This window comes from Ovis canadensis, chromosome 17 (assembly GCF_042477335.2).
Source record: "Ovis canadensis isolate MfBH-ARS-UI-01 breed Bighorn chromosome 17, ARS-UI_OviCan_v2, whole genome shotgun sequence".
In the NCBI taxonomy this organism is placed as follows: domain Eukaryota; kingdom Metazoa; phylum Chordata; class Mammalia; order Artiodactyla; family Bovidae; genus Ovis; species Ovis canadensis.
The window spans coordinates 68,268,576-68,284,933 of NC_091261.1; the positions used below are offsets into that span (position 1 = coordinate 68,268,576).

General features: G+C 46.3%; 1 protein-coding gene across 2 annotated transcripts in view; it reads left to right on the top strand.

Moving 5' to 3' along the window:
• The first annotated feature begins 10,337 nt into the window (after positions 1-10,337).
• FBXO21 (F-box protein 21) overlaps positions 10,338-16,358 on the top strand; it is a 37,452-nt gene continuing 31,431 nt past the window's right edge. Inside the window, exons 1-3 of one of the 2 annotated variants that reach the window (XM_069557573.1) lie at positions 10,338-10,805; positions 11,684-11,819; positions 13,682-13,776. In XM_069557573.1, the coding sequence (XP_069413674.1) occupies positions 10,567-10,805; positions 11,684-11,819; positions 13,682-13,776 (470 nt within the window). In that variant the 5' untranslated portion in view covers positions 10,338-10,566. The remainder of the gene's footprint in view (positions 10,806-11,683; positions 11,820-13,681; positions 13,777-16,358) is intronic. The other variant, XM_069557574.1, reaches the window with a different exon arrangement.

Here is a 16,358-nt window from a genome sequence, read left to right on the forward strand (position 1 = left end):
CAGACCAATCTGAGATGTTGCCTTTCCCAGGCTAGAGTTCCCAACAAGGTCCCACATAAAACAAAATTCTTAACTTTTCAGTTCAGTTCAGTTGCTCAGTTGTGTCCAGCTCTTTGGGACCTCATGAACTGCAGCACGCCAGGCCTCCCTGTCCATCACCAACTCCCGGAGTTCACCCAAACCCATGTGCATTGAGTTGGTGATGCCATTCAACCATCTCATCCTCTGTCGTCCCCTTCTCCTCCTCTCTTCAATCTTTCCCAGCATCAGGGTCTTTTCCAATGAGTCAGCTTTTTGCATGAGGTGGCCCAAGTATTGGAGTTTCAGCTTCAACGTCAGTCCTTCCAATGAATACCCAGGACTGATTTCCTTTAGAATGGACTGGTTGGATCTCCTTGCAGTCCAAGGTACTCTCAAGAGTCTTCTCCAACACCACAGTTCAAAAGCATCAATTCTTTGGCACTCAGCTTTCTTTATAGTCCAACTCTCACATCTATACATGACTACTGGAAAAACCATAGCCTTTGACTAGACGGACCTTTGTAGGCAAAGTAACATCTCTGCTTTTTAATATGCTGTCTAGGTTGGTCATAATTTTCCTTCCAAGGAGTGAGCATCTTATAATTTCATGGCTGCAGTCACCATCTGCAGTGATTTTGGAGCCCCCCAAAATAAAGTCAGCCACTGTTTGCACTGCTTCCCCATCTATTTGCCATGAAGTGATGGGACCAGATGCCATGATCTTGGTTTTCTGAATGTTGAGCTTTAAGGCACTCTCCTCTTTCACTTTCATCAAGAGGCTTTTTAGTTCCTCTTCACTTTCTGCCATAAGGGTGGTATCATTTGCATATCTGAGGTTATTGATATTTCTCCTGGCAATCTTTTAGGTTGTGCCTTTTTTTTTCCAGTTGACACAGTGCTGCTGCTAAGAGACTGTCATAGTTCAAATCCAGGCTCCTCCACTTCTGAGCTGTGCAACTTTGGATAAGTTGCCTAACCTCTCTGTGCCTTCATTTCTTCACTGTAAAATAGGTTGTGATGATTTTGACTTCATTGCCCTTCGATAGGATTAAGTGAGTTGATGTATACAACACACACAGAACATAACAGCATGGAATGGAATAGAATAGGACAGAATAAAGTAGTCCTATACATTAGTAAACTAGCTCTGGTTCCTTCCAACTTTCTCATTGCTTTCTCCACGTATTTATTTATTTGTTGCTGTGCTAGGTCTTCATTGCTGTGTGTGGGCTTTCTCTGTTTGCAGCGAGCAGGGGCTACTCTCTAGTTGTGGTGCGCGGGCTTCTCACCATGGAGGCTTCTCTTGTTGCAGAGCGCGGGGCTCTAGGGTACGTGGGCTTCAGTAGTTGCGGCTCAAGGGCTCCAGAGCACAGGCTCAGTAGTTGCGGCATGCGGGCTTAGTTGCTCCATGGTATGTTGGGATCTTCCTGGAACAGGGCTTGAACCCGTGTCTCCTGCATTGTCAGGCAGATTCCTGACCGCTGGACCACCAGGGAAGTCCCAGTCCTTTTTCCTCGTTGAAACTCAAAACAGCCCCATCTTGTTGCTGTTTGCCATTTGACACTTAGGTGCTAGGTTTCCCAGACCACCTGCCATCACAGGGGACACTGTTTTTAAAAGCCAAATCCTTGCCCTCTCCCCACACCTGCTCACTAGTGCGCGCTGGGGATTTAGGTTTGACACCAGCGCATTTTTAACCAGTTCCTCCATGTGACCCGTACACACACTGGAGTTTTGACAGGCCCAGCCTCAAGAGGTGGCTGGGGAGAATTTAACATTTATGTGCCTCCTGGCTGGGGTGGCTTCTGTTGCCTGGCAACCAGGTGAAAAATCTAAGTTTACACCGAAACAGAACCTTTCCAACCACAAATCAAAAGGAGAAGGGGGTGGGAAACAAGTGGGGGAAGGAAAAAAAGGAATTTTGAGTTACAGCAGGTCAATACAGAATATGGGCTTCGCAGTCAGTTGAATAGTAAAAAAAATGTACTTCCGTTTTTCATTGTACCCTTCGCAAAACCGCTGAGGAAGCAAAAAAACAAGGGAGCGTATTTATAATCAATACAGAGCTTAACCCACATCAGTAGAAGGAAATCACTTTAGCAATAACCTCTGGAGGAAAATAAGATTAAGTTAATCACATAGCAGAAGATTAAAATCAGAGTAAATAGTAAATTAGTAAAGTGATTTTTTTTTAAGACGCAAATCTTTTAGATTAGTACACCTGGGTCGGGGCAGGGTGAGAGGACAAGGGTAGATGGGTCTCCTGGCATCTTGGCATCTTCGTTTTCTCGGCTGAAAGTCAGAGTTGAGGTTGTAAGTTGATGTTGGAAGCCCCACTCTCTCCTCCCTAATTTACTGTTTCCAGGAATTTTGAGATCTTCAAGGGTGATGAGTCCCACGTGCCATAAGGATATATTGGGGAAAAGAAACTCTTAAAGGCAAGAAACCCTCTAAGACACACTACCACCTCAAGGTGTAGTATCTGTGCCATTAAGCAGTGAGTAACTGAGTCAGTTCTGTTTTGAAGGCTTTGAAAAGAATCGCTAATGGAAATATAGCTATTAGCAGAAAAGCCTCAGGGAAAATCTGTGGGGAGAGACACCTGTTTCTTGCTCCTCCAAGCTGGTGCTAATAATGTCACCTTCCTTGAAAAGTGCACACTGCCCCCAGATTGCCCCTTCCAGAACCGTCTCTTTCAGCCCACTTCGCCTTTGCGCAAAGGCCTTTGGGACCACCAGGGGCCAGAGCGGGAAGACCAACCCCTCTGGCCAGCGCTAGTGCCTGCTCTGGCCACAAGCAGCCTTTTGCGTTTCTGTTTCGGCCACTGCTCCACCCAAACCACCCAGTCTTCTGATTTGCCCTCAAGGGCTCTAAACACAGCTTTTATTTTCCTTCTAGCTTGCCTTTGCTTCTGCCATGCCCCTCACCTAGAGAGCCCACCTCCATTGCTGAGGGCAGGATTCAAACACTGCCTTTTCAGGGAAGCTCTCCTCTGCCGTCCAGCCATACTTCCTGCCTGTACCAATTGCTTGGCATAGTGGAGGTACTGCTTTGCAATTGTGTGTGTGTGTGTGTCTGTTTTACCTGCTTCTGCGTATCCATTATCTACTGCCACAATAAAGCTGCCTAACAAACAGTCACAACACCTCCCTGGCATGCTGCTTTACTGCTGCAGAGGTTGGAGTCACGCTATGAGCCAAGGGATTCAAGTAGCCTCTACACCCAGAGCCTCCACAAGGAACAGAGCTCTGCTGTGTCTTGATCTCAGTCTCCTAAGACTCACTTGAGACTCTGACATCCAGGGCAATAAGATCACACGGTGGTATGGTTTTAAGACCCTCAGTTGTGGTAGTTTGTTACAGCAGCAGTAGAAAAGTAAGATCTGTATAAATCTGTGTTAATTTCTTATTGCTACTGATCTAAGGAAGAATCTATTTCCTTAGGTTTTCTAGCTTTTAGAAAGCTGCCCACATTTCTTGGCTTACGGCCCAACATCACTCCAGCCCCTGTATCTATTGTCACATCCCCTGTCTCTGACTCCAACCCTCCTGTGCCTCTTTTTATATATATATAAAAGGCTTCCCAGGAGGCTCAGCAGTAAAGAACCTGCCTGCATTGCTGGAGATGCAGGAAACATGGGTTTGATCCCTGGGTCAGGAAGGTCCCCTGGAGGAAGGCATGGCAACCCACTCCAGTATTCTTCTTGGAGAATCCCGTAGAGGAGCCTGGTGGGCTGAAGTCCATGGGGTTGCAAACAGTCAGACACGACTGAAGCTACTGAGCATGCATGCACGTAAGAGAGAGTGTGTGTGTGTGTGTGTGTGTGTGTGTGTGTGTGTGTGGCTGTGCCGACTCTTAGTTATGGCACTCAAGATCTTCAGTGTTCATTGTGGCATGCGGGATCTTTATTGTGGCATGTGAACTTAGTTGCAGCATGTGGGATCTAGTTCCCAGACCAGGGATCGAACCTGGGGCCTCCTGCATTGGGATTTCAAAGTCTTGGCCACTGGACCACCAGGAAAGTCACCTGCCTGTCTGATAAGGACCCTTGTGATTACACTGAGCCCACAAGATTGTCCGAGATTATCTCTGCATCTCAAGATTCCTAACTTGATTCCATCTGCAAAGTCCCTTTTGCTGTGTAAGATACCTGTGATACTGTGGTTTATAATAAGGAATATATTTGCTCTCGGGCTTCCCCAGTGAAAATGGCAACCTTCTCCAGTATTCTTGCCTGGAGAATTCCATGGACAGAGGAGCCTCCTGGGTCACAGTACATGGGGTCACAAGAGTCAGACATGACTGAGCATGCATGCTATGCTACATATTTGGTCTCCGTCCTGTGTCTGGCTCAGAGCTCCTAGAATTCTTGGAATCTCCTATGATAAGAGTGATGAAGGTGTCTTGTTATTCTTAACAAGCTGCTTTCAACCACACCTGCGTTTATGTTACTACGGCGACTTTTGGAAAGCACCTGAGGTAGGGGGCTGGTTGCCAGGGGAACCAACCAGGTGATTAGAGGGTTGGATCTTTTGGTCCTATGCCCCTGAGCTCCTCAGAGGGAAGAGGGGCTGGAGGTTGAATCAATTGTCAATGCCCAATGATTCAATCAGTCATTCCTATGGAGTGTTGTCGTTTAGTCACTAAGTCATGTCTGACTCTTTGCGACTCCATGGACTGTAGCCCGCCAGGCTCCTCTCTCTATGGGGATTCTCCAGGCAAGAATACTGGAGTGGGTTGCCATTTCCTACAGGCGATCTTCCCAACCCAGGGATCTAACCCTGTCTCTCATATTGCAGGCAGATTCTGTACCATATGAGTCACCAAATAGTTGAGCAAATGGAACAGAGCCCCTGCTTACATGGAGGTTACCTTTTATAGGAAGAAATGTGTTCATTATCAAATTAATGATAAACCTCGGGACCCTCACCAAAGGCCCCTTCTTTCCTCATTTTACATAAATGTCCCCCAGTTGACTTACGAGTTTATCCTGTGTGTCCCTTTTCTAAAATAGGGCCCCCAGGGAATTCCTCCATGGTCCAGTGGTTAGGACTCTGGGCTTTCACTGCCAAGGGCCTGGGTTTGATCCCTGGTTCCATGAAGGCTGTGTGGTGTGCCCCAAAAAAGAAATAAATAATAAAATAGGGCCCCTGGGACTTCCCTAGTGGTCCAGTGTTAACACTTATGCCCTTCCACTGCAGAGGGCACAGGCTCAATCCCTGCTCAGGGAACTAAGATCCCACACGCCAAGCAGCACAGCCAAAAAAGAGAAAATAAGTAAACTAAAATAGGACTCCAGACAATAAAGCTTCAGGCTCCTGACTGCAGAAAATGCACAACCTCAAAGTTTCAGTTCAGTCACTCAGTCGCTCAGTCGTGTCCGACTTTTTGCGACCCCATGGACTGCAGCACACCAGGCCTCCCTGTCCATCACCAGCTCCTGGAGTTTACTCAAACTCATGTCCATTGAGTCGGTGATGCCGCACAACCATCTCATCCTCTGGTGTCCGCTTCTCCTCCTGCCTTCAATCTTTCCCAGCATCAAGGTCTTTTCAAATGAGTCAGTTCTTTGCATCAGGTGGCCGAAGTATCAACTTACATTTTATTTGGGGACCTTATTGAGGACTCTAGCCCAGGAAGTCAGCCTCTCAGAAAGCTCTGAGGAACTGTTCCAAAGTAAAAAGGGAGGAGCCAGGGTACATAGGAGTTTTTGCTGGGGGGAAAAGAACAAAAATTAGTCAAACATCAAAAGATTGCTGCTAATCACACACACACAAAAAAACAAAAACAACAACCAAAAGCAGACATCTCAAGTTAATGATTTTAGTGCTTTTCTGTGTATGGAAAGATGCAAGAGGCCGGGCCCATGCAAACCATCCCTTTGATAGGCATCTCTAACGATGTGGGGCCGGTACCATATTTTCCTCCATCCTGAATTCCCCTCAGGGTGCACCATCCAGGCAGCACTGGCTTGAGGGTGGCAGCATTCTTTGTTTACTGAAACGGGAGGCAGCGTTCTTTGTCCACACCCCATAAAGCCTGAATCAGCCATGCCCGTGGGTGAATCCGATATGCCAATGTGTGTATTACAGCAGTTTAGGAGTGTGTGTGTACTCAGTTGCTCAGTCATGTCTGACTCTTTGCAACCCTACAGACTGTAGCCCACCAGGCTCCTTTGTCCATGGGGATTCTCCAGGCAAGAATACTGGAGTTGCCATGCCCTCCTCCAGGGGATCTTCTCCACCCAGGGATCGAACCCAGATCTCCGCCATTGCGGGCAGATTCTCTACCGTCTGAGCCACCAGGGAAGCCCAAAAATACTGGAGTGGGTAGCCTATCCCTTCTCCAGGGAATGTTCCCGACCCAGGAATCGAACCAGGGTTTCCTGCAGTCCAGGCAGATTCTTTACCAGCTGAGCTACGTACCAAATGAATGAAAGGGGGTTCTGCAAGGGCAGGAGAGAGAAGCAGGCTTAGTCTGTGATCAGCAGGCATGTGTTCCTGCAGGCAAGTTCTCGAGTTGGAGCTAAAGGATGAGTAGGAACTGCAGACAGTCCAGAAAAGTGGCCCTGGATTAGCAGGTGGGAGAGAGAATCTAGGGGCTGGACCAGAAGAGAAAGGATGCGTTTATTTTGAGAATAAGGAAAACCATAGAAGATTTATTTTGAGAACAAGGAAGACCATAGAAGATGTTGAGGGGGGTTGAGACATAGTCTCTCTAGCTGGGCTGTGGTGGTCTCATGGGAAAGGCATTTTGAAGTCCTCCAGCCAGAGATAACCAGAAATACACTTCATGGTCCATGAAGATATTCTCTTGCTATAGCAGGTTAGGACACCCAGGAGGAACTCTGGGGAGCCAGGTTAGTCAAGGATTGGGGCTTGTGTGAGAGGATTTTAAATAGGAACTCAGGTAGTAGGGGTGGGGGGGTGGGGGGCAGTGGCTTCCCAGGTGGTGCTAATGGTAAAGAACCTGCCTGCAATGCAGGAGACATAAGAGACATGGGTTAGATACCTGGGTCAGAAAGATCCCCTGGAGGAGGGCATGGGAACCTACTCTAGTATTCATGCCTGGAGAATCCCATGGACAGAGGAGCCTGGCAGGCGACAGTCCATAGCGTTGCATAGAGTCGGACAGGACTGAAGTGATAGCATGCACACACAGGTAGTGGGGATCGTCTTTGGGTTAAATACAGTCAGCAGTTCAGCAGAAAGGTACGTTAAAAACTTAGAATCTTGCCTGTCACCAACATGAAAAGAGACCCATTCCCTCTTTTCTTTTTTAGAGCATTTCCTTATACATTCTATATGTGTGAATCTTTCCTCTGTCTCTCTCTCTCCCCCCCCGTTTTTTTTTTTTTGTTTTTTGGGTTTTTTTTTTTTTTTTGGCCATGCCGCAGGATTGTGGGATCTTAGTTCCTTGATCAGGGATCTAACCCACACTCCCTGCATTGGAAGCACGGAGTCTTTACCCCATGACCACCAGGGAAGTCCCTCCTCTGTCTCTTTCATAGGGATGTGAATCTTTTCTGTGGGTTCTATTTTTTTAAATACTATGGCATACTGTACACCACAGGAAATTTATAATTCAACTATTTTTAAGTATAAATTCAATGGTATGGAGGGCATTCATGCTGTGTAACTGTCAACCACTATCTCTTTCCAGAACTTTCTCATCACCCTAGACAGAAGCTTTGTACCCATTCAGCAAGTATCCCCGATTCTCTCCTCCCTCCCAGCCCTTGGTAACCCTCTAATCTACACTCTGTCTCCAAGAATTTGCCTGTTCTATATGTTTCATAGACGTGTGATCATATAATAGCTGCCCTTTTGAGTGTGGCTTCTTTTTTAAATTAATTAACTCGGCTGCACCAGGTCTTAGTTATAGCATATGGGATCTTCAGTTGCGGCATGCAGAATCTAGTTCCCTGGCCAGGGTCTGAACCCGAGCCCCCTACACATTGAGAGTGCAGAGTCTCAGCCACTGGACCACAGGGAAGTCCCTCACATGCAGCTGCTTCCACTTAGCATCATGTTCTCAGGGTTTACCCGTGTTGTAGCACATGTCAGTGCTTCATTCCTTTTTATGTCTGAGTATTACTCCACTGTGTGTCTACACTACACTTTGCAAATATGCCTCCTGGCCAATATCACAACCTAGGACTGCTTCTTTTAAGGGCAAGGGAGCCATCTCTTTGAAATGTAAATGTCAAGGAAGGTTGTGTCTCCCAGCCATGTGGGAGTTTGAGCACTTGTATTTATACTGTAACTGCCAGCTTATCACAAAGATGAGAAATTTTACTATTCCTTGAGACAAAGGCAGACAGTATAATGTATGCTCCACTTAGCAGGTGACTTTAGCATGAACTGGGCTAGGGAAAGTACAATCAGACTCTTACCTTTTAGTGCTTTTAAAAAAAAACACACACTTACGTATTTATTTAGGCTGTGCTGGGTCTTAGTTGAGGCATGTAAAATCTAGTTCCCCAACTAGGGATCGAACCCAGGTCCTCTGCATCAGGAGAATGGAGTCTTAGCCACTAGGTCAACAGAGAAGTCTCAGATCCTCTTACTTTTTAAGTGAATGGTAATTTACAAGCCACCACTAATCTCGGGAGCATGTACATGCTGCAATGCTTGGCTGTCTATAAAACGGTGGGATTTCTCTCTGTGATCTCATTAGTGGGTTACCTGTGATGTATATCACCATCTGGTTTAATGCATGTTCAAAAATAAAAATGTTCTTCTTTCCTAGGGCTTGGGGAGGATTCTCTGGATTGGCAGAGGAGAATTTAATTTTAATTGTCATTGATCAGAAAGCAAGAGTCATTCATAAAAACAGCTTCCACCTCACAGGCTGGAAACTTTGCCAAGGTCTGAGTGTCACCAAGGTTGATATTCACCTTCTCGGAGCCAGGGCGGGACTGTTAGGAGCCGCAGTAGAGATATGGACAGAGACAGTGGCTGAAGAGAGAGAAGAGACAGATTTGATGGATATTAAGAATGATCATTCAGACAAGAAACTGCTTCCCTGTTTCCCCTCAGAAAAGCTTCTTTGAAGTAACTGAGGCACAGAAATCTTAACCTGTATTGGGCATCTGAATATAAATAGTGTATGTTAGCACATAGCTCAACCCTTTTTCCAGGTCCTGTGAGATCTAACCGTGGTTAGCATGTGCAGTGGTTGAAAGCTTCAAATCTGGAGCCACCACCTGATTCCAACTCAGAGTTCTTCAGCTAAGCCTTTCCCCGTTTCCTGGCCTACAAAACTAAGAGCACAGAAATAAGGTTGTTTCCATCTCCTAGGTTTTGGATTTACCTCTTACTCAGCGAGGGGAACTGATGTATGTGCATTGTTTCATTTAATAGGAAGACCTATTGTTATCCCCATTTCATAGATGTGAAGGCAGAGGCTTGGAGATGTTATGCTCTACTGGGCATTTGGACCCAGATGGTGAGGGAGAGAGAAGTGAGAAGGATGGCAATAGGTTCCAGTTTTGCAGGAATGCATGGATGGGTAGCCCCTTCCAAGGCAGGAACCACTGGGAAAGAAACAAGGTAAACTTGGGGGAGGGGGTGAGGACTTTGAGCTCCTGGGAGGCAAGGACACTGTCTTATCCACCTCTGTGTCCCCAAGGCACACAGTACAGGGCCTGGTACGAAACTGAGCTGAAAAATTTAAACAGGTGCAGGTGTGGGAAAAAAGAGAGTGCCTGCCCATAGCTGAATGGGAACTCCTGTTTGGAGGATTCAAATCCAGATTTGACCACTTTTTGTCTCTGTCACTTTTAATGAGTACGCTCATCTCTGTGAACTAGGTTTTCCTTATCTGTAGATCAAATATAAATATGGTACCTGTCACAGCCGGGCTCACATAGGCTGCCGTGAAGAATGTGCTTACAATGCTTGGCACAGCACCCACTCATGAGTTTTATTATTAGAGCATACTGGTTTAGCATCCAGTCAAGCAGAGTCAAGTAGATCTGGGTTAGAATCTAGGACAAGGGACTCCCAACAAGTCTATTTATCTCCCTGAACCTCAGTCTCCCCATCTGTAACTTGGGAGGAAGAACAGTTCTTAGGGTGATTGCGGAGGATGGAAGCTACTAATCCTGTCCCCTCATAGCTCCCAGGCCCACAGCGGCGTTATTTTCCAAGACGTGTTTCCTTCCCTTGGCCAGGGGCGCAGCCCTCCCGGAGCAGCTGGGGCTGCCGGGGTGTGGCCACGGGCCTGGGCTGTAGTGGGGGAGGGGGGACCCCAGCGCCCGCCCCTCGAGGTGGGTGGGCGGGGCCAAGAGGGGGCGAGGAGCTGAGGTGGGTGTGGCCACGGGCCTGAGCGGAGGGGGAGCGGGGGGACCCCGGCACCCGCCCCTCGAGGCGAGTGGGCGGGGCCAAGTGGGGCTGTGGCCACAGGCTTGGGCGGGGCGTGGGGAGCCGGGCGGGGGGACCTCGGCCCCCGCCCCTCGAGCCGGGTAGGCGGGGCCAAGGGGGCGCCCTGGCGCGAGCAAACGCGCGCGCGCGCGCGCGGGGCCCCAGGTACGCGGACAAGATGGCGGCGGCAGCGGTCGACAGCGCGATGGAGGTGGTGCCGGCGCTGGTGGAGGAGGCCGTGCCCGAGGCGGCGGGCCTCAGCTGCCTGGTCAACCTGCCCGGAGAGGTGCTGGAGTACATCCTGTGTAGCGGCTCGCTGACGGCCGCCGACATCGGCCGCGTCTCCAGCACCTGCCGGCGGCTGCGCGAGCTGTGCCAGGGCAGTGGGAAGGTGTGGAAGGAGCAGTTCCGGGTGAGGTGAGCCCGCGCTCCCCCTCTCTCTGCGCGCCCCCCACCCCACCCCGGGGCCCCGGCCTGGCTGTTCCGAGCCGCCGCCGCCTCCCTGCCGGCTCGCGGACCCCACCCCCGGGAGGACCCCTTCCCGCGGACAGAGACACAAAGGCCTCCAGGCCGCTGGCCCCTCCGTCCACGCCAGGCGGACCCGCGGATGCCCAGATTGCGTCTCGGGAAGCGCCCAGCAGCCCGGCCCCCCATCAAGGATGACGACCGTGGTTATCACCGCTGATCCATCCTGCGCGCTTCTTTTGTGCCCGACTCCGTGCTAAAATGTTTACACGGACCCGGTGATGCAGTGATCCTAACGGCCCTTTGAGGGAAGCGGGCGCAGCATCCCTTTGGCGGTTGGCCGAGAGCACAGATTTCGGTTAGGACCCGGCATAAAATCTGGCCCTGGCATACTCACTGTGTGACCTTGCGGGTAGCAGCTTCCCTTTTTGGAGCCTCATGTATCGACTTTAAATGGTGTTGTGATGAAGACCTATCTTTTACTGTGGTGGTTAGATGAGCTGATACATGGGGAGCCTTACACAGGGCCCCGCTCTTAGGAGGCGCACAATTAATGTTAACTGTGATTGCGATCACTGTGATTGTTGTTGCTACGACTGTCCCCATTTTATAAATGGGGAGTGAAGACACAGTATTGATACTGTTAAGCCAAGGTCACGGTGTATGCGAGTGCGTGCGCGCCGGGTGAAGATTTGAACTGGGTCCCTCGCTAGGGCCGCCCCTGATCCCTAAACCCAACCGCTTTCGCTGTTTTCCAAAGCTGCTTTTGATTCCTATTTCTTCTGCCTTTGCGTCTCTGTTAAGCTGAGGGGGTGTTCTTCTCCTTGTAGGTGGCCTTCCCTTATGAAACACTACAGCCCCACCGACTACGTCAATTGGTTGGAGGAGTACAAAGTTCGGCAAAAAGCTGGGTTAGAAGCCCGGAAGATTGTAGCCTCGTTCTCAAAGAGGTTCTTTTCAGAGCACGTAAGGATCCGTTGATGGAGCTCTAAGCATTTGCCTGCTAGCGGTGGTCTGCGTCTGGGTCTGTAGGCATTAGCTCATCCAGCTCTTTTTGCTATCTCCCTGTTCAGTGCGCTCACAGTCCCTTCCTCACTTAGATGGCTGCAAGAGTCATTGTGTCCTTTCCTCCTATCCAACAACACGGAGCCATTTGTCCCTGCCAGCTTTACTTTTCTAAAGCCAGAGAGAATGGGGGGAGGGATGGAGAGGGAGGGACCTGCCCGCAATGTGGAGGGAATCCAGATCAGCACTATTTCTCTTTAAGGGAGTTAGACAGTATTTTTTGCAGTCTCTACATGATTGGGGGTATCATCCATGATTGAACACTACAAATTTCACCCAGTAGTTTTCCCAGAATGGTTGACAAAATTAATACAGTTCTCTCTGGCTTTGCAGGTTCAAACTGGTAGTGAATGCGTTATTTGTTAAGGTAACAGAGGATTAAAAGCTACCCATAAAGCGAGAATTATTACTCCCTCAGTGATACCATCTCATATACATTATTTCTGAAAAGTTGTGGGGTTTTTAATGTTTGTTTTTAATGTTGTTTAAATGCATGGGTTTGTTTGGTTTCCCTTCCCCAAATGTCTCACAGAAGTTTCTGTATGCGGTCCTGATTCTTAACTTTTTGCACATTCTGAAAAAGAGACAGCACTAATATTTTATTTCTGATTGGAGGTCCAGAAGTGGAACCAGTCTGATTTATCCTGATTTACTGAACATTAATTCCGATTTCTAATTTTAATTACTTTTAATGAGTTCACACAATCCCTTTCAAGTTTTTGAAAGGGAAAATTCGAATGTGGCATGGATTTGAATATCTCTCCCTATAAAGAATAAAGCTTAGGTGTTCTCCAGTGTAATTTGTTTCTATAAACAAGTGTTTGTTGATGTCAGAATGACCTGAATTTGTGTCCTATTTGGGATAAGCCATATGCTGGCTAAAAGCGCTCATAGTCACAGATATTCTACACTGGTCTAAACATGTTTGCACACATACACGTGGGGGTGCTGGATGTGCTTGATGCACTGGACACGAGCCACTCGTTTGCAGCCTCTGCTTACAGTCCAGCTGGTCTTGTGTGCATGTTTAACAGCCCGAGCCTTTGTCCAGTAATGGCGCATTGTTGTCTTTCCCCAGATCCGTCTTTCCCTGCACCTCTGCATGATTAGAAGTGTGTCGAGGACTTTGAACATAGCAGGACTGTACTTAGGATTGATCTGTGGGTAGATGATTACTTTGGCTCAGGACCCTTGTGCTCCTGTGTTTTCCACGTGCACACAGGCTGACAAGAAATTTCCTGCCGACTTTCAGAAAGAAAAGTGGGAAAAGGAATCAAATTTTTAAACCAAGGGGGCGGGGATCTTACAGCTCATCGGCACCACCAACTCAACTTACAGAGGAGAAAACATGCCTCAACCTTCAGAGTCACCCAAACCCCTAGACTTCCTTCTCTGGCCCTGGACTCCTAGTTGAATACAGTGTTGCCAGCACAGAATAGGTACTGGGAAAGACATGATTTTTATATTTTTAGTCCTTCTTTCAGAGTTGTTTTTCCTTAGGTGAGAACTCTGGGTTATCACTTTCAGAAATTCCAGTCTATAAATTCCAAATATAATTCATTTGCAGCTAATAATATGATTTGAACAAATTACTGTTACCCACAGGTTCCTTTTCTCCCCTAGTGGGTGGGTGGTGCCAGATAGTGTGGGAGAGGTGTTACCGCTTCCTTGGAAGTGAACAGCTTTGCTTGTAACTTTGTGTGTGAGAGACAACAGCATTGCTACTCCTTACTGAGGCCTCTGTGCATCTGTCTTCTTCATAGGTCCCTTGTAATGGTTTCAGTGACATTGAGAATCTTGAGGGCCCCGAGATATTTTTTGAGGATGAGCTGGTGTGTATCCTAAATATGGAAGGAAGGTAAGCTGTAGTTCTATCAGGAGTTTGTTTTACTAATAACCCCAGGATTAATTGCTGTAATAGGTGTGTGGCTGAACAATGAGACGTGTATTTCAAATGTTTCATGTTACATTCATGTCGCTGTAGTACGTTTTTGAAAAATTCTGTGTATACAAGGTAAATACACCAAGACAATTAATATTTAAAGAAATGGTGCAAAAATCCTTGTGGGAGAATTAGTATTTATTCCTCCTGGGTGTCAAATACTGTGCTCTGGGTACTTATGTCTATTATGTCGTTTGGGTAACACAAATTATCCTTTCTTTGTTGTCATCGCCAAACTTGCCTGTTGTGAGTTGAATTAAAAAAAATATTTTTCTTAGAGGCATGTCGTATTTAATGGATAATTTTTCATAGTTTCTGAATTCTGGTAAGACGTGATCTTACTTTAGCCGTGGACATTGTAGATATCTGGTAGAGTTGTTCATCTCTCCTGATCAAGAAGAACCCTTTGTCTCTTGGTTGTTGCTTAAAGTTTTTTATGCTTTGTATTTTCTGCTGTAAAGGTTAATTTCTAGTTTACCTGAAAGATGACTTGGCTTCCAGCCTGACTTACCTATGACAAATATTTTCTGCTCTAAAAGTTCTGGAAACTTGACTTGAGATGGAAGATAAGAATGCTATTTTAACATCTTCCTTAAGAGAGCTCATTGTGAAATAGCTCACAACAAGGCGTAAGGCGTTTTTCTTTACTGTGGTCAAAGGGCTTTAGGAGAGCGAAGTGTCTGTCAGTGGAGCAACTGTGAGGAGAGGTAAGGCGTGTCACTATTCTAGGCCTTGGATGAGTCCTGATGCAGAGGTCATTTTCCTGTTTCTATTTTGGTTTACCTATAAATGAATTGAAGTGTGATCTAATAGTATTGTGCAGCTTTAAAAATAAAAGTCGACCTCTCTTTTTCGCACATATACATATAGACTTTTAAATACGTAAATAGTCAATACATACTGAGTTTATTGGTTGTTTGGGTTTGGTTGGATGTTTAGTGCAGACTTTGTTTTTTTTTCTTATTTATGTGGCCTTTCCTTCCTCTCTTCTCCCTCCATTTGCATTGGCCTTCCCTGCCCCTACTCCCATAATTTATGATGACAACCTAGATTGTAGCCCATGCTAATATGATATACATGAGGATGGAGGGGATCATTACTTTACAAAACTGAGATCATATAATAGGTACTTTTCAATAAATATCTCTTTTTCCTCATTCAACATTACCCTGTGGAAATCTGTCCTGATCAATTGGTAAAAATCAAATTCACCTTTAATAATGACTGCCTGCTTTTTCTGTAGTATATACCATGACTTATTTAACCATCCCTCTATTGATAATAACCATTTTCTTCTCCATTTTGTGTTACTGTGGAGAGTGATCTTTCTAGTGCTTTCATTTCTAAGTATTAGTTCCTAGGAGTGAGTTTCTTAAGTTAGACTATAGAATGTTGTTTGAAAAACATAAGGCAGTGCATAGGAGACATAAGAGATGCAGGTTCAATCCCTGGATCGGGAAGATCCCTTGGAGGAGGAAATGGCAACCCACTCTGGTATTCTTGCCTGGGAAATCCCGTGGACACAGGAGCCTGGTGGGCTACAGTCCATGGGGTTGTAAAGAATTGGACACAACTCAGTGCCTAAGTACACAAGGCAGAGCATGTCCTTGAATAAGACTTACTATCACAAAAATGTCAGTTCTTCCAAAATCAGTACATAAACTTAGTGCTGTTCCATTTAGGATCCAGCAAGAGTTTTGTGTGTCTTAAATGGATAGTATTGTCATAAAATATACACAGAAGAATACATTCACAAGAAGAGCCAGAAAAAACAGTTTTTAAATAATCACAATGGGAAACTTCTGGAATAGGAAATGGCAACCCACTCTAGCATTCTTGCCTGGGAAATCCCATGGACAGAGGAGCCTGGCAGGCTACAGTCCATGGGAACACAAACAGCTGGGCACGAGTGAGTGACTGAATACACGCACACAATAGGAAACTTCCACCACTTGATATTAGAACCTATTATAATGCTACCTGTTATCAAACATTACAAAATTTGAATAAAAATGGATAGCTCCATCAGTGGCAGAGGATCATTCAAAGCCATGTCCCAGCATGAAAGATAATGTATTCAAGCTCAGAGGGGAGAAGATGGATTATTTAATGAATGGTATTGGACATAACTGAATATCCATCTGGAAGAAAGTAAAACTTGCATCGTGTACAAAAATTAAATTCTGAGATTAAACAACCTGAAGTTTTAAATTATCACATGAAAATTTCAAGAAAATAGGAGACTTCGTGTGCAATCTAGGAATTCCTTCTGAACCATGACTGGTAATGCAAAGGCACTTAAAAAAAAAAAAGACATGATTTTGCAGTTAAAAGAAAAAAAGATTTGTATGACCAAAGAAACTGTAAAGAAAGTCAGTAGAATACTTAAAATTTCTGAAAAGAAATTTTAAAACGTACAAAGGATAAGAGAACAACATTCTCAGGAAAGCAAGTCCAGGCACTGACAGTCTAGTAAAAATACCTTTAAATTCATTCAG